We start from the raw sequence: 21,780 nt of genomic DNA, 5'->3' as shown, positions 1-21,780 counted from the left end.
ATAGAGATGCAAACTTTCATTGTAAATCATCCAAAAATCACTCAGAGAAATATAATCACAACCTAGATAGTGTGTGTGAGTTTGAGAGTTTTTTTTTTTTTGTAAGAGTTTTGTAATACTCTGTAAATTTATTCTTGTGAGTAATAGAGTTGTTTTTCTCTCAAATTTGTATCTCCCAACGTCCAGGCGATCCTCTCTTCCCAACAATTTTGTGGTGGCCAGGGAAGAGTTGGAAACAGCCAGGGAGTAATCATGCTGGGTTGCGTACATCAGAGTATGGGGTCGAATTACTCGCCCTCCCGGGTAGCTTGAACATGGAAAACCTTCTACCTTTTATTATATACCTTATTACATCACAATATGGCAGTAAGTGACACTATTGTTTATCATACATTAGGACATCGTTAATTTCATAATGAATGAGATCAATGATAAAGACCTTAATGGTCCATATTTATTGTATTCTCCATCTTTCTGTACATCACTGGAGATAATATAGCCACAAATAACTGAAATATAAACCAGTTGATAAAGAATTAGTTTTATATTAAAAATGAGAAAGCTGATAATCAACATGTAAGAAACTTGTTTCCTTTACAGAACGGCGGTAATATATAAAAAAACACTCTAGCAAACGGCTAGATGATGCCAAAATCAAAAAAGTTACAATGGGTTAATAAACCAATCGACCCAGCTAACATTATGTTAACCTCAATAACCCAAAAAAAAGTTACATATACAGTTGAAAATATCGCATTTCTTCATTGGTCTGTTGCTGAAAATAATATCGTTTCTAAATCTCCATATGCACCAAAAGAAAGCTGCCACAATCGCGTATAGACGAACATGTTAGATACTTGTTATATCTGTTTAAAGATTAATTCATCGCATTCTTGTCACGTTTAGTGGCTTTGATCCCATTTTTGGTACGTTTACCTCATCAACTCCGATTTTAGGGCCGAAGACACGGCTACAAAAGTCAAACTCTGACCCATCAAGTGTTAATGCTGTAATTATTATCGCTCTAAACGGGGCTTTTCTGATCTTGTTAATTTGTGGCTCAAATTCTACAACTTCCTTTGCAGATGAAAACACTACCTGCAGAGAAAGGAAAATATATATATATATATATATATATATATATATATATATATATATATATATATATATATATATATATATAGGGGCAGGATCAATGGGGAAGTAACCAATCGGGGGAAGCGGGGATAAGCAAATTTTTGTTTTTTTTCGTTTTTTTTGAATTTTTTTTTTCCGACATCAAGATCACACGAAAATATGAACATTTAGAAGACACACTTCGTGATGAATGTTATTATTTAGGCGGAAAAACGATCGACAAAAATAACATTCAAGATAATATTGTTCGTGAAGAATATGAAGGTTTTTTTTCATGTTTTGTGAAGTAAAATTTAGCCCGATTTAGAGTTTAGGGTTTAGGGTTTGGTGTTTTGGGTTTATTCCATAAACCCAAAACACTAAACCCTAAACTCTAAACCCAAAACTCTAAACCGTTCGTGTTAAAAACTCAATCTAAATCCTAAATCTAAACCCTAAATCTAAACCCTAAACCCTAAATTTCTAAACCCTAATATCTAAACCCTATAAACCCTAATATCTAAACCCTAATATCTAAACCCCAATAGCTAAAACCTCAAAATACGCTCGAAAAACACGATAATTGTTATATATTACTTCTTCGAGCGTTTTCCCGCCAAAATAAAAACATTTATCATAAAGTGTCTCTACTAAATGTTCATATTTTCATCTCATCTATAATGTTCGCGAACAAAGGTTTTTCAAAAAACGAAAAAAAAAAAAAAAGTTTTTGCTTCCCCCGCTTCCCCCCGAATGGTTACTTCCCTCTTGATCCTACCACTATATATATATATATATATATATATATATATATATATATATATATATATATATATATATATATATATATATATATATATATATAATGTCAAAATATAAAAAATTTCAACTACTTAGATCAAAACTCTTTTTACAATCAAGTGATTCCAAAAGAAATTACTGCACATACCAAGATGTCATCGGCTGTTTTCTTTAAATCAACAACGGAAGCACCATTTAATATTTTAGAAATTTCTGAAATAGTAAGATCATTGAAATCTGAAACTGGCACGACGGGGAAATTCAATTCGATATTGAATTTGTCTTGTGTATTGCCATTTGAAGATTTGCTATTATCGGGATATCTTTTGGCAGTCAAAATTCCAGAAAGTGTTGAGAATTCAATTGTGTTTGAATTCACTAAGCCATTGTGGAAAAGAAAATGGGAGGCTGCTAAAGTTCCATGGCCACAAAGTCCTACCTATCGGCATATCATAGAACACTTAATAATGATAATATTCAGTATATGTATCAATCAAATGAAAAAATAGCGCAAAAACCAAAACGAAAATTTGTTATCATCTTTTATCATATGTTAGGACCGATACTTGGCTCAAAACGATGTCGTACATACAAGTCAAGTTGAAATACCACTCTAAAACTAATTGGTGATAAAGCATGTAACTTATATGCATACTTTTGTTTCTTTCAATTTCAAGTGTGCAACGTGGGTTGTAGTTTTTGCTCCCAACATCAAATTACTAATCCTTATGTATCTAAGATCAAGATTGAAAAAGGCGTGAGGCGGAGATGAGTCGGTCACGTCGAGATGGGGTAGAGGCGGATGTTCACCAACATTGACTTTTAAATATAGATATATTAAAATATATATTTTTCAAACATAAATATTTTAAAATTAAATGATTTACAAATAAGAAGACGTGGTTTTAGTTTTGATAATATATAGGTTCTTATAATGTTTCTATAGTGTATTTATTAATTAATCTTTAAGGGATGTTGTGTAAGTCGGTGTTTTTTCTAACTTAATTTTAAATGGGTTTGGGATTTTCGTTTACACTAGAACCGGGCCAGACAAAAAGTCGACTTCTGACCGACTTTGAGCAACTTTGACCCAACTTTTGACCGTTGCCCGACTTATTAGAAGATATTCTTAGAATCAGATTGGGCTAGTCACCAAACCGCCGTAACAGCCACTGCAACAGCTATTTGCGACCATGTCTAAAATTTAACAGATAATGACACCAAAAAAAGAAGAAGAAAAAAAAAAAAAAAAAGCCAAACAAACAAAGAAGACCGATCATATAAACTAATCAGAGCTGTAAATGTATAGAGATAACCTCAACTAAGGTAGTGAACCATCTGAGCTGGAACCTAGGGTTACTTATACCATGGTCAACAATCGGGGTCAAGTAACAAGTAATTGGCATATTGAGTTCAGTTGCAACTGATTGCAACCAATTATCATATTGAGTTCAGTTGCAACTGATTGCAACACACGGCTGCTGGATTTCCTTTAAACACCGTGTCAGTATACGCATCCACCTGTTATCAAATAAAAAACGACCAGCTCAACATTTACCAATAATATACATATGTTACAATTTGTTTACTATAACATTCATTAGTCATCATTGTGTGTGCTTGGTTACCTAGCAAAAATGGACGTAGATAAGAAAATAAAGAACTTACAATTGAGTATTTGACAACATTTTTCGCCATTTTCGAAAGTCTTCAGGTCAGTGCTTGCCACCCTTTGCAGGAGCCAATACCTGCTTTTATGGTTCTTTTTTTGACAACTTTGTCTGATTATAATATTAGAAAAACAGAACTGTCTCTTTAGACTGAGAGGTTAAAATTACAACTATATAAGAGAAACAGAGCTGTCTCTTTAGACTGAGATGTTAAAAGATATTCTAATTGAATTCTAACATGATTATACTCTTTTATAAGGTTTTAGTTAACTTGTTTTCAAGATTTGTTATATAAATTAGAAGTAATTTTTGTTATTGAACAAAAAATTTCAAACAAATACCAATTAAAGTCTGTATTAAAAATTACAGAGTTTAATTTAAAGAATCGAGCTTTTCTAGTGGAGCTCAATCCATATTGATAAACTTCGTGCCGAGCTCGAGCATTCAGTATGAAAGCTTATCGAGCTATCGATCCTAGCTTTTAAGCATATCCTAATTTAGTCTAGTCGTACTTGAGCACTATCGGCCATGTAGTACTTAGGAGCGTTGGGCAGATAGAATTCGCTGCACAGTAAGCCACCTAGCTCCGTTAGCCAGGACGTGCGAAAGAGTGTGTTGCACGGTATAAGAAACATAGTTCTAACCATTTTAGCTGTTAGGATAGAATGACAAGATATTCATAAATGGGATTCAAACAAGAAAGGTGGGGTTCGCGCGCTGCTGCTTGAAAAGTGCTAGCGATTTAATTAAAAAAAAATATTATATATTTTAAACCGTGTAATAGCTAGTGTATGTATTCATGTATACTATCCTATCAACTTTTTCCAAATGATAAAGACAAAATTAAAAAATATTATATATTTTAAACCGTGTAATAGCTAGTGTATGTATTCGTGTATACTATCCTATCAACTTTTTCCAAATGAAAAAGACAAAAAAATTAAAATTAAAATGGTGAACAGTGCTCGACCAATAGGAATCCGGGGGTAAAAAAATAAATTAAAATGGTTAAAAAAAGATGAATAGTGGCCAACCACTATTGTTGAATAGTGACCGGCCAATGAGATTGCACGTAAAATGGAGGAAAAAAAAATGAGTAGTGGCGGGCAACTAATGATGAATAGTGGACGACCAATGAGATTGTAGCATTCCACCTTCTTCCTTAGCTTAGTAATAATAATAATAATATATATAGTAATAATAATATAATATATAATATAATATAATATATATAGTAATAACAAATGCTCAATTATATAATACAACATCAAAGTCACAAATACATTATTCCAAATATTGAAATTCAAAGTTTTTAAATTGTATCAAATCCAACATGACGAGGTATGATGAGATCGTGAATTTTAAACCAAAAGAGATCCTTCCATGACTGTGGTGGCTTTACCTCGAAGAAGCACTCTTTGATTATTCTTATCAAGATGAACATGCAAAACTCCGCTTCTAGGTGACGCCTGAGTAGAGCCGAAACAAACAAACGAGCATAAGAATACAATGCAAGTAGTAAATAGTCATTAAAACGAGCATAAAAGTACCTGATACGCAACAAAATCACATTTCCCTAACTTATCATGCCAATAGGCTGCCAAGGCACAATGTGCACTCCCGCAAACGGGATCCTACAAAGAGAAATAAGCACTTAAAAGTCAAACAATTATACTATGACTAATCGCATTGTAACATAATGAATTCCATAATAACATTTATCATGATGTCTGAATCATTCAGGGTTGAAAAAGGCCCGAGACGGAGACGAGTTGGTCAGGACCTTGAAAGGTCAGGTGTATCGAGACGGACGTTGACTAACGTTGACTTTTAAATATTGATATTTCAAACATAAATATTTTAAAAGTAAATGATACACAAATAAGATGATGTGGAGTTAGTAAAAAATTCCGAGTATGTAGGTTTTTTATAATGTTTCTATAATTATAGTGTATTTATGTATTTATTTATTAATTTCTTTAAAGGATACTATGTAAGTCGGTGTTTTTCTCAACTAATTTTTAAATGGGATTGGAATTTTCGTTTACCCTAGAACAAGGTCAGACAAAAAGTCAACTTTTGAGCGACATTGACTGACTTTTGATCGTTGGCCGACTAACTAGACGTTTTTAGGCGAAACATGACAGGCTAGTCACCAAACCGCCGTTTGCAACCATGAGTTTAATAAATAAACATTATGCTCTGAAGATTTAGTATGATTTGAGAAACTATCCAAAACTTCAGGGATTACTAAACAATATTTCAATTTTGTTACCTCATCAATACCAAATTTGGGGCAGAAGAAGCGACTATAGAAGTCAAACCCTGACCCAGTAGGCGCACGTGCTGTAATTAGTATCCCTCTGCCTGGGGCTTCTTTGATCTTATTAATATCCGGCATGAATTCTACGACATCTTTTGCTGATGTAAGCACAACCTGAATGAAAAAATGATGAAAAGTTAATATTAATAAGTTTAATCACAACCTTTTTTTTGAAATAAGTGAATGTAGGAACAAGTTTACTACATACAAAGATGTCATCAGCTGCAGTCTTCTTTACATCAACGATAGAAACACCGTTTAATAATTCAGAAACTGCTGAAACCTTAAGATCGTTGAAATCTGAAACTTGAACAACGGGGAAATCCAGTTCAATGTAGAAACTGTCTTGTGGTTTACCGTTTGATGATTCGTTGATCTTGTTTGCGGGAACTTTATTGGCAGTTAAAATTCCAGAAAGGGTTGAGAATTCGATAGTGTTGGATGTCACTAAATCGGACTGGAATAGGAAGTGGGAGGCTGCTAATGTTGCATGACCACAAAGTTTGACCTATTAGCAAAACAGAAAAATTAAGATTCACACAGTAAAATGCAGATATATCTTTATTCTTTATCAAGTAAAAAAACATCAGAAACCAATCAGATATAATCAACAAGATAACAAACATAAGAAGATGTAGCATTCAACATACAATTGCTTTGTTAAATGGTGAGTAACTACCATATAATTCTGTAATCTGATCCATTGGTTAAAGTCAGGCTTCATTTGCATACTAAAATCAGCTTTTTATATGAAATAACAACATATATTTATAGATTTACACTATTTATCAACATTAAATTAATTAAGTACACATATATAACCGTTAGGCAAATGTAGTCAGTAACAAACAAAAGCTTTAAAAATTCAATACTAGAGTTATACTTCACCAATCATACTCACAAGTTCTCATGATACACTAAATTGCAGGTAAAACATTAACATGATTAATGAATAATGATAATCAAAATTAATATTGTAGAGTTACGAATATGACCTCAGCAACAGGAGTGAACCATCGGAGATGAAACCTAGGGTTTGCAGAACCGTGATTAACAATCGGAGTTAAATAACAAGTTTCTGAAATATTAAATTCAGACGCAACTGACTGCAACCACTTTTCATCTTTCTGTATATCATCTAGCCAACACACGGCCGCCGGATTACCTTTAAACGCCGTATCAGTAAATGCATCCACCTGTTTATCAATTCAAAACAAATTAATGAATTATAGTTTACCGGATTGATCAATTTGATAAAGAACATTGCAGCTCGTTGTGTGTAGTGTGTGAGAATGGTGATATATGTGAGGATTATGAAATTACGACGGAGTATTTGACGAGGTTTTTCGCCATTTTTAGAGTGAGGTTTCAACGGTCAACGTCCGCCGGAGTCAACACTTTGGAGTTCAAGTATTTCTGGCAACTGTGGGGTGTGTGTGTGTCTGATTATTGAACTAATAAGAAAAAATTACGTCCATAACTGTGGTTTGTCAAGTTTTTCACCACAAACACCTAAACTTTGTTTTTAACTTTGGTGATACCTCAAATATGTTGGTCTAACGTGGATAGTACCTAAGACTAACTATGGTCAAGATTTAACAAGTATCCTTCACATCGTGAATAGTACCTAAGACTAACTATGGTCAAGATTTAACAAGTATCCTTCACATGTGACTTTCATGTGAGGGCAGTTGAGGCATAATGCTGGAAGCAACCACACGTTCCCATGTTGCCAATTACTCGTATACATGCATGTAGCCCTTAATTTACCCATGTTGAAGGCATTTAGTTTTAGCCCACGTAACAGTTAGATTTGTGCACGTTTACTTTAATGTTTAGTCAGTAAGTTATTTTCCATGTAGTATAAATTTGTATCTTGCTTTCATTAATAGATCAAGAAGAAAATTGGCTTAAGGCTATCTCTGTTTCTCTCTCGTTTTTCATTCATATCATTTTAAACAAACAAGGAAAGTATTTATACTAAAAATAAGACTTCTAACTGCTACTACTTGGGGTTTAAAAAAATCATCATTTATTAGTAATAGTAAAATAGTAAAATACTAATAATCATTTAATAATAAAATATAATATATTTATATTTTTTTTTTTGGGAAATAGACAAAGATCATATGAATGATGAGGGTGTTACTCTAATTGTTGTTACTAGAAATCAAGTACAATCCGAGCCTTAACATTTTATGCTTGTTTACATTTAGTTTGTCCTTCCTTCATAACCACTTAAAACATATATATATATATATATATATATATATATATATATATATATATATATATATATATATATATATATATATATAGGGGCATGATCAATGAGGAAGTAACCAATCGGGGGGAAGAAAAAAAAAATAAAAATTTCGTTTTTTTTTTAAATTTTTTTTTCCGGCATCAAGATCACACAAAAATATGAACATTTAGAAGAGACACTTCGCGATGAATGTTATTATTTAGGCGGGAAAACGATCGACAAAAATAACATTCAAGATAATATTGTCCGTGAAGAATATGAACGTTTTTTTTTCATGTTTTGTGAAGTAAAATTTAGCCCGATTTAGAGTTTAGGGTTTAGGGTTTAGGGTTTGGTGTTTTGGGTTTATTCCATAAACCCAAAACCCTAAACTCTAAACCGTTCGTGTTAAAAACTCAATCTAAATCCTAAATTTAAACCCTAAATCTAAACCCTAAACCCTAAATTTCTAAACCCTAATATCTAAACCCTATAAACCCTAATATCTAAACCCCAATAGCTAAAATCTCAAAATACGCTCGAAAAATACGATAATTGTTATATATTACTTCTTCGAGCGTTTTTCCGCCAAAATAAAAACATTTATCACAAAGTGTCTCTACTAAATGTTCATATTTTCATCTCATCTATAATGTTCGTGAACAAAGTTTTTTCAAAAAACGAAAAAAAAAAAGTTTTTGCTTCCCCCCGCTTCCCCCCGAATGGTTACTTCCCTCTTAATCCTACCACTATATATATATATATATATATATATATATATATATATATATATATATATATATATATATATATATATATATATATATATATATATATATATATATATATATATATATATATATATATATATTTTTTAAGGCAAAACATATATTTTTATGATCACATATTTTGTAAGAAAACTAATCATTCAATATATCATCTAAACTATTAGTATCTAAACCACCAGTATTTCCCAAGGTTCTTGAGTATTGAGAGGTTTCAAGTTCGAGCCTCGCTCAGGTGATTACCATTATTTTCCATGGAATACATGCTCGTATGGATTGATAACGGTGTGAGGTCATTAGGAATGTCCTTGAAGCGTGTGTGTAGAATATGATCGCGAATGTGGTTGATACCCCTCTGGGTGATTCTGAAACGATTGTTCTAAAAAATACTATTAGTATCTAATCTGATTAGCAACTTACATATGATAAAACATCTTAATAAAACAGAAATTAAATCACCCGCTGCAACGTGTGGAGATTAAATTCTAGTTAAATCTAAATAAGATAATTTATTTTATAAAACATTTACTTGGGAAACACCTAATTTTTTTTCCTTTATTTTTTTGTATTTTTTTCCCGAAAAACAAGAATCAAATGAAAGATGGAGCTTTTCGAACAAAAGAGTCGTGCTGCTAGAAGCTTTCTAAGATGGTATTAAACCTTTACTCTCTTCGGATGACGAAGCCCAGTTGGTAATGAGCAAGTTCAGTGCGTGGGTAAGCTTATAATTCCGGATAAGACAAAGATATAGACGAAATCATCGGAAAAACCTTTTAGCGGGGATAGATTCTCCTCCTACAAAGGATGTAGTTCGAGGTAGTTCGGAGAAGGATGATATTAAAACTTTCAAGTCACGACATTTTGTATTGCTTCTTGGATTATGGAGAATCGATAATGAAGGACTCTGTTTATTCATGGGTGACCAACTGTTTCCATATGATAGCTTCGTGATTTATCAGTCTACAATTTCAAGGTTCATGTCAATTAAGCTTTTTTGAAGGCTTGTATAATGATCTTTTTAACTACGTGGTTAAATGTTACTCGTATGATTTAGGTATATGTTTGTTGCTTACTTTTCAAGTTGGGGTTAATTTTGAAGTTTGTGGCTTGTGGGTATGTAGCTTCATTGAAACCAAACCAATGAAGAACCAACCAACCAACTGTCACACCCACACAAACTCATTTATTTGAACAACCAAACAAACCAGTACTATTGAATCAAACGATCTCTGATGATATCGCGCAAACAGAGGCAAGGAAGTCATCCTCACAACTTCAAAAGAACGGAGCACCATTCCAACGGAAGCAAAATCATTGGATCTAATCCCCGAGAAACGCAAAACAGGCCCATAACCCCCAAAAGACCCACCAAACCGGAACCCAACACCAAAGAAGGTTTGAAACTCAAAATCGAGCTAGAGAATAAGATGAAAAGAAGAAGAAAATGAGATAGGAGGCCAACAACAAAGGGCAAAGCAAAGGAAAAGCAAGAAAACCAGACCATCCACGAGATTTTGGTCGAAAATGAAAACATCAAGAGGAGAAGCAAGATTTGAAAAGTTATGATAGAAAAATACACTAGTTATTTCAGAGATAAGTATGCAGTTTTCTTAGTTCACTTTATAGATGCACAAACCGGATAAAAAACCGGATTCGGACAAAAAAAAAACCGGATTTTTTTGTCCGGATTTTTCGGAACCGGTTCCGGATCCGGTTCCGGTTCTCGGCGTCGGATTTTTTTCGGATTTTTTTCCGGAACCGGTTCTTTTTCGGATCTCGATCGGATTTTTTCGGATTTTTCTTGGACTAGGATTCGATTTTGCGAATTATATTTTTACCGGTTCTATTTTTTTTAACGTTTGACAACAATAATATAATGAAGTTTGATCTTGTATCCTATCTACCTCATCCAAATAATCTTTCAAACATACACATATTTTCACAGCTTGGGGGGTAAGTTTTGACCTTCTTTCCGATATAATTCGACCACTCAAAGAAAAGGCCGATTCGGAAGCTACGGTTGAAGCTTGAATGCTTAATATTGGATATGTGTCTTGTTTTGTTTTCCACCATTTTAAAATGTCAAGGTTAAATTGTTCTTCACTCATGTTTAGTGCAAAGTTTGCTATCTTATAATTTCCCAACTCGCTTGTGGGTGCCGATGTTCGTGCGCGTTTGGAAGCGTCTTCACGTACCAAGTTAAAAAGACTTATTTTGAGGTCTCGGCTCCTTCGAGAAGATGATCCGGGTTGGTCAACAATTGGGTTTGATTGTCGACCATATTTTGTTGCATAAATACCAAACATATTTTGAAAAAACTCAAAAAAACTGCAAAAAAAAAAGGCTGAAACTACAAAAAAAAAAAAAAAAAAAAAAAAAAAAAAAAAAAAAAAACCGGATCGGATCCGGATCCGGATCCAAACCGGATCGGACAAAATCCGGTTTATATCCGGAAAAAATCCGGTTTTCTTGAAAAACTGGATCCGGGTGGAACCGGATCGGATCTCGGATCCGGATCCGGTTTTTGCTGTGTCCGGTTTTGCTTGGATCCGGTTCCGGATCGGGTCACCGGATCGGATCTGGATCCGGTTTTTTGCCCATCTATAGCACTTCACTTGTATACATGGATAAAAACTTCGTATAAAAGCGCTCTCACTTTGCAAATCGCGCAATTCTTTCTTTGAGACAAATACAGTAATAGTAACAAATTCAACTTAAAAATATATGCTTAATTCAATAGAAATTACATCCCTCCACTTAGTTACACGGATTCAAGTGTAATGTAGGGTATCATTATTGGACAAACATCTAAAAAATAAGAAAACATAAAAGAATCTTACAAGACCCGACCCTTACGAATATATAGTTACAATATTTTAAACGAAATCAAATAACATAATCTGGACAAATGAAGGTAAACCCACCAAACAGAAGGGGAAGATGTAGCAGTCACCAACTAGAAGTAAATATGTCAAGGGTGGGCATAAAGGTTACATCCAGGTGTATTTTAGCTACGACAAACTTAAGCTATTAATTTACATGGGTCGGAATCAGTTGGGGCCCAGACGTCTACCAAAACCCGTCTTTGGCCATTTTCAGAAACAGACAAAGAGTGATAGTTGGGAGCTCGTTGTTGGCCACTTTTTTCTTCTTGATCTTGGTCGCCTTCCACTCTTTTGTCCCTTTGGTCTCCAATTCGGTTGTTGAGATCAAGTTGTAGAACTGGCAATGACACGAGGATTTAGCAAGTGGATTATATGATATTCAATACGCATTAGTGGCAAACCAGCTGTAACAAAACTTATATGATTTACTATTTAAAGTAGTAATCATATGCATGTTTTGAAAAACTCTTATGAAACCAATAGACAAAATGACAATTTTTTATCGCAACACGCAAACCTTGTTTTGCCTTTAACAACCCACCAAACCCACCCCGTAAGAGTCATATATACCTCCACCGAATACCCCATGAGTGGCATATATGAGCCTATCCCGAGAGGCAAGTATGGTAACCGAGGTATCCGGTGATCAAATCTAAAAGCAGGTTGATATGGACCCGAGGGGGATCGGATCTGCAGATAGGTTGATTACGGCCCAAAAGTCTAGGGTAAAATACTTGATCCTCACGGGACTCGAACCTGCGCATACGTCTCAAAGGCTTCCCCACATGGGGCCCGACTTCAAAGATAATGGGTGCCAATGGAGCTATTGCTCATTGGTAACTAGAAAAAGTTAAGTGAAATGTAATTATAGTAAATGTCTATTTAACTAAATTAAAAGAATGAGTAAATTGCTAACATCAATTTAACATTGAATAATCTGTTGGTTGCAGCAGAGTATGAAACTCATCTTCCGAAGCTAATTATATTATATGACCTCTTAATAATTAGAATTAAAAAATTCGTATAATAATAACATTGAAAGCTAATTATTGCAGCGGTAGTGGCAATAATCAGATAATCAATTCCAAAAAGGAAATATACCCATAGTTTGGTTTATTGTTCTTAATTAGATCATAAGATTTAAGTTTTCATGTCATCATTATGATAACATTGAAGATCAATATCGGCACTGAAATCATGTATTTTTAAAACAAGTCTCAGCGGAGATTGAGATATTACCTCGCAAACACCATGCAGTAACAACCTCTGAAAAGGGTCCTGGACATAAAGCACAAGAACCTCTTCGTTAGCAGCCTCTGAGACAAACGCTCGTATGTTCTCCTGAAACAATCATTACTGCCAAGTTATACAACGATAGAGAAAAATTTCAACTTTTAACAAAACCTCATTAAAGTTTATCTTTAAATGACAAATGACAGATATTTGGATCAGTAACAAGAATTTCAAATGACAGATTTGGATCTTTCAGATTATCTTATAGTTGTATTTAAAATGGCGAACGGCACTTAATACAATCAGTTGAAAAATTATGATGTTGGTAATTTTCATATAGCAGGATGCATATGTTAAATACCTCGTAACCATTAACAAGTTCAGGAAGAAAGCTTCGGCGGAACGCATCTCGAGTTCTGCAGTCAATACGGTGCCATGCAGTTAACGCAGCAATCTTATCGGCATCCACACGGGTTTTCTTCTTTGGCGGGGAGCCTTTTAGGGACGCGATTGCGCCAGCCTACCAGTAAATACAATAACTTGGAAGGCTGAAGTATTCTATTATAAGTTATGGCAATTCTGACTTATTTACTTATAAATGGGTATGATTTGGCTTAGGTTTATTCTCTAACGGGTCAACTTGCACAAAGTTCACTTGTAATTACACCACTTGCTAAGTCATTTTAGTTAAACAATATTACTATGATAATAGCGATGATTCAACTTTTTAGAATAGCCATATTTAACACCTTGATTTTTGTAAGTTATAAGTTTTCTTCACAACCCGAGACCCAAAAAGACCCATTTTGCTATCTCGACAAATAATAAGATAAAAGGTTATATCATGAATGAAAATAAATAAGTATGGACCATGGTAAGATAGCATTCTCGTTCATACAAAATATAAAAAATTTTCAAACTAACATACTAAATTGAAGGCAGTAAAGAAAATGAAAACAGAAATCAACAAAAAGTATCGGCGTAGTGTCAAGAAAACATTAGAAATAAGAATAATTAGTTTCGCCAATAGTATAATTGTTCGAAAAAAGAATTAGAAAGTAAGAGAAGTGGAGAAACCTCTTTATCCATGTCTATATTCCTAAACTTGTCCCACTCCCCCACATTTGTCATGGAAAATGCAGACGGTCGTGCCTCATCACCTGTAGAAATGAACCTAAATTAGCAGTGAATGAAATTGCGACATATAGTTGTGCAGAAAATAAAAACATCGGCATGTAAGTAAATATGATATGACATCTTGGCTGTTAGAATATATGATCGTAAATATGTCGGCCCATGGGCCACTAGAGTTTGTCTTGGCCCAAGTATACATCTATATATATGTCAACCATAACATTCTATCTATATTGATACAATACACACGATATATTCAGTTTCCATTGTCATGTTTAGATGTTCAGAATTACATTCGCCAACCAAAAAAATAAAAAAGTTATATATATGAAGTCATTTCAACCCTGATTGTGTATCCATCCATCCATATCATGTAAATTTTATCATTTAAGCTTTATGATGCATACAAATTTTGCTTCTCTAGTTCCTCTGTTGGTTAATACTTAATACTACATGTGAAATTAATGCGTGTACAATAAATCAAAATAACGTAAACAGAAGTGCTTTACCAAAAGGAGGTGGAGCAAACAAGCCTCTAATTTCGTCTCCAGTTAAACGAGGTACCAGTTCCAACAGTATACGATCATTGATCCATCTGCGTGCTCGTCTGTTGCTAACCTGGAAAATATTTTGTTGCGTATCAGCTACATAGTTTACAAAAGAAAGTCACTAAACGTTCTGCAAGACCACAGAAAGAATTTATCACATTGAGCAAGACAGCAAGTTAACAACAAGAAATATATAAATACAAGCAGATTTTATAAACATTAAACATACAACTATAACATGTAGAGTTACATCGAAAACGCAAAGCCTAAAGTTACTAAATGTCATGTAAAACTAACAGAAGTATTAATTACAATCCTTAAACTTTATAAACTTCATATAAGATGATAGCAATACAAATCATACATAGATGAACATTTATAAATTTACACATACATAAATAAGGAATCTGACAAGCAAGGACTAAACTTTAAGCATTATACACCAAATTAAGATGATAAAATAATAAAACGGTAAATCAAAAACATTCTGTAACCAGCAAAATCATAATTTTACAAATAAAAATATAACATATACGTGTTATTTATTTAACAAACAGCATAAAGCTACGAACTTTGCGTATAAAAACTTGTAAATACAAATAATTACTTTATCGTTCAAGCTCTCAAGGTATTCAATTTTTTTCTCGAGCGCAAATCCTCGAGATTTAGCAGCACCTGCAAAGATACAAATATTCAATTTTAAAATACAAGTATTAATGACGTAAAATTAGGGCAAATATGGGTACCGTCAAATAGAGCGTGTTCGCCGTGCACAAAGACATCAGGAGTCGCCATGATTGCAGTGATTCGATTAATTGTTTGAACGATTGCGGAAACTAGAAACTTGTTAGGATGTAAAAGAAATAATTTAGGGAATCTGTGCCCTAGAAATAATAGCAGAATTCTGGGGGAATATGCTTTGTTGTGGTTGAGTGTCTAGATTTTGTAGTTAGATCAATATTGGTCCTTCAACAAATAATTTGTGCATAACATTCCCATATAATTATATGGATGGATATGATTATATGAATGATGAAATGACTTATTCGAAACCCGTTTAAAAAAAGTTCAGGATTTTTTTCTTTATACAGTAATAATTATAATTATATATTATATATTATATATTATTATATATATTATAGTAGGTTTTTAGCTCGTGAGATGCACGGATGTTAAAAAATATCAGTAAAACAATAGTTATTAGTACATTAGTTAATTAGTTAGAGTTTTCAATTAAGAATTAAAATAACAATGATAAATGATGAGACTGAATAATGAAACCTAAAACTGTGTTTGATTTACGAATTTCAAGAGTACGAATATTTAAAGTTTAATAATAATACTACAAAAATGTACTAATATTTTAAAAATCTTATAAATAAATAACCCATAAAATATATTGTTGAATTATAATTTCGGGCCTTTAAAATTTTGAGTCGTGTGCAATTGTACATATTGCACGTCTCAAAATCTGACCGTGAAAGATAAATAGAGAGGTTGGAATTTCTTGCATTACAAGTATTGGAAGTTTGGAATTTCTTGCATTACAAGTATTGGACGTTTGTAAACAAAATCTTTTATAAAATATTACTACGTAATTGTAAAAAGTTGAGGACAGTAAAATATTTGGAGTCTTGGTTGATTATGTTTTCAAGTAATTAATAAAAAAATAATATAATTAACAAATTGTAAATGTAATTAATAATGTTATTTATTTACTCACTTTTGGTTATGTCCAAGGATTCGATGTACTGTAGTGTGGAGATCAATTTTGGTTATGAATCAATGCCCTTGTAGAAAACATCCCAGAAACAAGTACTTTATCAGGTTTGGTTCTTGTTATTATCGTGTTGTATTCAGCTTGGTATTAGTTAGTTCATTTTAAGGTTTTTCGGGTTGTTAGGGAATACTCATTTGTAGATAGTTTTTGTTTAGATAATTGTTTTCTAGACGCGAACTTCGATGTTTCCCGGTTGAGAGTGTTTTCCTTTAAAAAACGGCCAAGAAAACAACCTCACTTGTTTATAAGTTTTAGTTATTTTTGACAAAAAAAAAACAAAAAAAAAAAAAAAAAAAAAAAAAAGTAATTCATCTGAGAAAGCCTAAAGCTGTAATTTTCAGGTTTCACCAAAGGTATATAAATTAAAGAAAGCTCAAATAATCGATTACCTCACTAAGACCAATACTTGTTCATAAATTACACAACTATGACTTTTTGTTTATAAGGTACAAAACAAATCGGTTAACCTACAACACTACCATCATCAAGTATTAAGCTCGATCCCTATCGCCAATCCAACAAAAAAGACAGGTCAACTACTAATCTTGAAAAAATTAGTAGGAAAATAAACAAAAGAAGTACACTTCAAACACTTCCATTTCAGCCGTTTTCTTGATTATAGTAAAGGTGGGTGGCGTTTTTTCCTTTCGTATTTTGTGTGCGTGACTATTCGTTTTTTGGTAACTTGGCTAGCTTATATCTTATTAATAGAAGGGCATAGAATTTACATGAGATGTGCAGTGAACTAAACAAGATCATCTGGTGTTGTGTCTGTTCTGGATATCAGCGGTCTATTTAGACCGAATGATGAATCGGCTGATATAGGCAGCCCGGGTGAGTCTAAATCTAGACCGTCGATGTCACCATTCTCAGCTAGTGCTTTTTCCAAAGCTGCTTTTGCAATTCTGATGATGTAAGCGATCAATATCACTGTCGTTATGTGAAGCAACAAAGAAAAAGGTTATCATCAGTCATATATGTACAACACAAGGTATGAATAAGCTACACAGCTCCAAACGAATATGAGAAGCCACACGTGTTTACGATTTACCTGATAACACGAGCCCAAAAACCATAAACATCTGCAATTACAGAAAGAAATGATCAGTGCGGGAAAAATGGAAACAAATGTTCATACAAGCGTATCTATTATTCATACAAGCGTATCTATCTATTACAGGATTACGAGTAACCAAACTACACACAACATAAAAAACATATCACACAAAGGTCAACAGAGCATACAAATCTTACCCAACGAGTTTTTGAGATACCATGCCATCCATGTGTAACATCAGCTATGTCCTTGAGAGTTGTTCCAACGTACACAAAAACGAATGTGATTGGCTGAAGCAGCAAATTAAAATAACTGTCAGGAAGTGGTAACAGAACTAGGATACAGCAATAAAGGTCTATCAACATTGATACCCACAAAATTTCACTCGAATAAATCAAAAGATTAAGGATAAACTGCCATAAAAATAGAAAAGAGCATACCATCATTCCCAGCCAAGTGGCCAACATATACTCCCATAGGCGAACAGGAGTAACAGACAACAGGTAATTCAAAACGTTAAATGGAAGCAAAGGAACAAAACGAAGCAGCAACACAATCTGTGAAACAAGGGCGAAAAAATCATTAGACATCTAAAATAGGAAAGAAAAAAATACATTAACAGCCAATTTTACCAGTAAGAAAAAAAATATACAGACAAATACAATAAAAATGCAAGTTTATGTCATATGCTGCATAATGTAAGAAGTAAACAAAGCGTCCAACGAACAGAGATGATAATTTTGACCAATTTACTTATGAATGGGTAGATTTGGGTTATCTTTCGTCCAATTTTTCACTTTGGTTTTTCAGATATGAGAACAAACATCAAATGAATTGAATAGCAACCTAGTTGTTTACAACAATTATGTAAAAGGTTTTATGCATTAAAACTTAAAAGTAAACTTCTGTTGTATATTTGCTAGTGTAATATTCAAATGTAAAATACCTTGAAGCCAGATCTTTGTATTGCAATAGCTATGGCCTGAAACTTTGGATATTTCTTTAACTTAGAAATGACGTAAGACCGTCCTATCTGCATACAGTAAAAGGAATTACAATGGATGAAATGCAAACTATTCTCCAATAATATGAGCTTAATAATTAAAACAATGGGATTTGGTCCCTATAAAGACAACAGATACGGATCTTATTAAATGCTCGGCTCAACGATTCAAGTCTTACCGTTTTGCCAACAAGAAAAGCAGCTGTCGCACCAAGGGTCGCACCGATTGAATCAGCAACAAAACCTACAGGCAATCCAAAAAGATATCCCCCTCCAACCTAAAATGTAAATAAGAAAAGAACGAGTAAGGACACAATTACAGGTTAAGAAGAAGGAACAAACAACAAATAGGCATCCAAAACCAGAACCTAGACATTGGCTGTAACTAACAATCTTGAAGTGATATATTTAAATACATAATAACTGACATAAAGTTATGAACACTGCAAAATACAATCAACTTAACCAGTCAAGCCCTAGACTGCTAGGCAGGTGCTCATAACTCGTAATGTAAATATATATTCGCAGTCCTCATTAACACATAAGGTGGACAATTTAAAACAAGCATTAATTTGATAACCTTAACCTACTTGCAAAAAAAGAGTCCATTAAAGATTTCAGTGTTTTCACATAGCAGACAAACGCAACGTCTAGCATGCTACATAACAGCGTATATCTAACTTTGGGTGATATAGTGATGTCCATCAGTGTTTTCCTGGGTAATGCAGACTTATAATTAGCAGCGTTAGCAAACTCAACCTAACAGACATATAATTTTGGACACAGTAGTCATTACAGAAGGCGCTTGTTGTATCAATTTATAATAAGTTAATAATAACAACAGACACATAATTTTTTACTCTGTCCAACACTGATCAAGAAATATGATCATCCATGTCTAAGTAGTCGTGGGAACAGCCTCACAAAGTAAAAATCAGCTTTACATTAACTATTTTGCATATGAACATCAATTTACTTATTCAGTAGATGTTAAGAAATACCACACACAGTTTAAACTATTTCAGTAGGCCAAAAGAACATACACCATTAAAATTTTAGCTTTTCTCAAGCATCAACCTTTCATTTAAACATAGGTATGTGAAATACTAAGTTATTAGTGTTATTTACAAAGAAGCGAGATTGCTTCAAGTATGGAAGAAATCAAGAACAAAAATAAGTTCAGTTCTCACCGTAAGGACGGAGGCGGGAACCACAAACACAGTAAGAGGGATATAAGCAACGGCACTACAAAAATGAGTATGGAAGAGAATATAAGACAAAATATTTGCTTTGAATAGACACAACAACAATTAATATGAAATTAGTTGCTGAATTTATAGAACACGGCTGACTGCAGAAGAATGTCTAAACTTAAAGTAGTAAGATACAATGAAAACAGAATTATCTTACAGAACTAGTGGCCCCCAAGGACCCAACTCCTCCTTAATCCACACCAAAAAGTTCTTCAAAATCTGTATAAAAACATAATATCAACATCAAAATATAAGCTGCAATTACAGAGCATTAAATTTGTATACAAATTTTCCTAGCGCAAATTGAACAATGAATGAAGATAAGTGACATGGACGTAAAACTATCTGATTGTCACTACTCAGCGCTTCCTACTTCTATAAAATACTGAAACTATGGTGATTCAAGCGGAAACTTAAACTCATATACTTCTTCATATCTCAACAAAATGATATTAGAGATGTCATACATAACCTAATCTCTATTTTACGCAACTAAGTTTCCAATTATCTTAAGATACGATCCACGATATTATGATATTACGGATATACAATGAGATAAACAGTATAAACAGTTAACTTCACAAAAGCTAAAATGATTAAATAACCTTATATGCAAAACTGTCATCTTCAGTTCATACATTCATTCACTGCATACTTATATATATATACATTTTAAGTATAAACCAAAGCTCATGAACTTCAAATTCTTAGCTAATAGTCTAATTATGCTTCAATTGCATATATCTATAACTGTAAATCTCTAAATTGAGCTATCACATATAATTAATATGATATCTACATTATAAGTCCTCCATTTTCGGTATTCAAAATCAATAATCCTAATAACAGTAATATACATAGATAAATATATGAAGCAAGTATCTAAAACTATGAGTAAAATGAGAAAAAACCTTTTCAACCGGAAGAGATATACAAGCAAAAGCAAAGGTAGCAATAAGAACAAGCAATACAGATGTACGGACGACAGACGACCATGTGAAGGCGCCAAACGAGACCTTCATCCTCATAGCTAATAACAACCGGCGACGCCACGGCCGGAAATCTTCGCCGTCTTCGTTTCCGGTTAGGTCTTGCTTCAACGCTGACCGAGCTCTTAATCCTATTACGTTCGCCAGATTTATTAATTCACAATCGAACTTCTTCTACTAATTGCTTATACATGAATTTTGTTCAAATTCGAAACGAATTCATTCAATTTAGAGAAATTGATGTGGGAATAACAGAGATCTCGGTGTGAATTACGTCGCCGGTGATCGGATTTAGGTTTGTGAAAAATCTGGTATAAAGTAAAAAATAGTACACTTGCTTTTCCGGTGTGGATCCCACATACGCTTATGACGTCAGCTACAAGGAGTCGGTGCGGGAAATTTTGTATTGCCATGTCATCTTGGGCCTGTTGGTATGGATTTAATTTTAAATGGGCTTTATGGCTTATAACTAGTCCGGATCCGGCACGCGCGATGCGGCGGGGGCTTTCGGCCTGTGTATTCATATTTAACGTAGCGTTGTGTATTTACAGAGGGGAAAACGGCTTATGTCTTAAGCCCCGTTTTAGATGTCTTTCTCTTAAGCGTTTTTTAAAAAGTGTCCGTTTCGAACGTAGTTAGTTTCGTTTTGTTCATAAAAAATTTTCGAGTGTAATGGTGCTGTCGGAAAAATTTAACTTGCGGCGAACAGAAAGATACGGGTTGTCGTTGTGTTAAGCGTTTTTCTGAGAAGTGTCCGTTTCGCGTATAGTTAGTCACGTTGAGTTCGTGAGATTTTTTCGAGTTGAACGGTAGTCTAGGAAAAATTTAACTGGCACCGAGCGAGAAGATAGAGCCCGTTATAAATCTGGGTGGAATTAGTTTCTTTTATTTTAATAAAATTATATATTTACACTTTCTACCTCTGAAAAAGTGTAAACTTAAGGGACTGTTGTGTAAA

The 21,780-nt window shown here is 33.5% G+C and overlaps 3 protein-coding genes and 1 pseudogene across 3 annotated transcripts; all 4 read right to left on the bottom strand.

Moving 5' to 3' along the window:
- Positions 1-440: 440 nt before the first annotated feature.
- On the bottom strand, positions 441-3,615 carry LOC139874692 (uncharacterized; annotated as a pseudogene).
- A 1,214-nt stretch (positions 3,616-4,829) lies between these two features.
- LOC139874245 (uncharacterized) lies at positions 4,830-7,349 on the bottom strand. The gene is made up of 6 exons (XM_071861700.1): positions 7,234-7,349; positions 6,906-7,106; positions 6,119-6,418; positions 5,863-6,024; positions 5,138-5,221; positions 4,830-5,056 (listed from the first exon to the last, which is right to left on the bottom strand). The coding sequence occupies exons 1-6, from the start codon at positions 7,261-7,263 to the stop codon at positions 4,949-4,951; spliced, it is 885 nt and encodes a 294-aa protein (XP_071717801.1). The 5' UTR covers positions 7,264-7,349; the 3' UTR covers positions 4,830-4,948.
- A 4,613-nt stretch (positions 7,350-11,962) lies between these two features.
- Positions 11,963-15,622, bottom strand: LOC139874246 (uncharacterized). Its single transcript, XM_071861701.1, has 7 exons — positions 15,487-15,622; positions 15,348-15,415; positions 14,702-14,810; positions 14,136-14,218; positions 13,420-13,578; positions 13,065-13,166; positions 11,963-12,162 (listed from the first exon to the last, which is right to left on the bottom strand). The coding sequence occupies exons 1-7, from the start codon at positions 15,533-15,535 to the stop codon at positions 12,010-12,012; spliced, it is 723 nt and encodes a 240-aa protein (XP_071717802.1). The 5' UTR covers positions 15,536-15,622; the 3' UTR covers positions 11,963-12,009.
- A 1,258-nt stretch (positions 15,623-16,880) lies between these two features.
- Positions 16,881-21,098, bottom strand: LOC139877122 (uncharacterized). Its single transcript, XM_071864540.1, has 9 exons — positions 20,745-21,098; positions 19,991-20,052; positions 19,771-19,825; positions 18,760-18,858; positions 18,524-18,610; positions 18,018-18,134; positions 17,775-17,867; positions 17,572-17,602; positions 16,881-17,450 (listed from the first exon to the last, which is right to left on the bottom strand). The coding sequence occupies exons 1-9, from the start codon at positions 20,859-20,861 to the stop codon at positions 17,266-17,268; spliced, it is 846 nt and encodes a 281-aa protein (XP_071720641.1). The 5' UTR covers positions 20,862-21,098; the 3' UTR covers positions 16,881-17,265.
- Positions 21,099-21,780: the final 682 nt, after the last annotated feature.

Source organism: Rutidosis leptorrhynchoides, chromosome 11 (genome assembly GCF_046630445.1).
Source record: "Rutidosis leptorrhynchoides isolate AG116_Rl617_1_P2 chromosome 11, CSIRO_AGI_Rlap_v1, whole genome shotgun sequence".
In the NCBI taxonomy this organism is placed as follows: domain Eukaryota; kingdom Viridiplantae; phylum Streptophyta; class Magnoliopsida; order Asterales; family Asteraceae; genus Rutidosis; species Rutidosis leptorrhynchoides.
The sequence above is the reverse complement of the archived record's forward strand: the minus strand, read 5'-3'. Positions and strand labels throughout refer to the sequence as shown.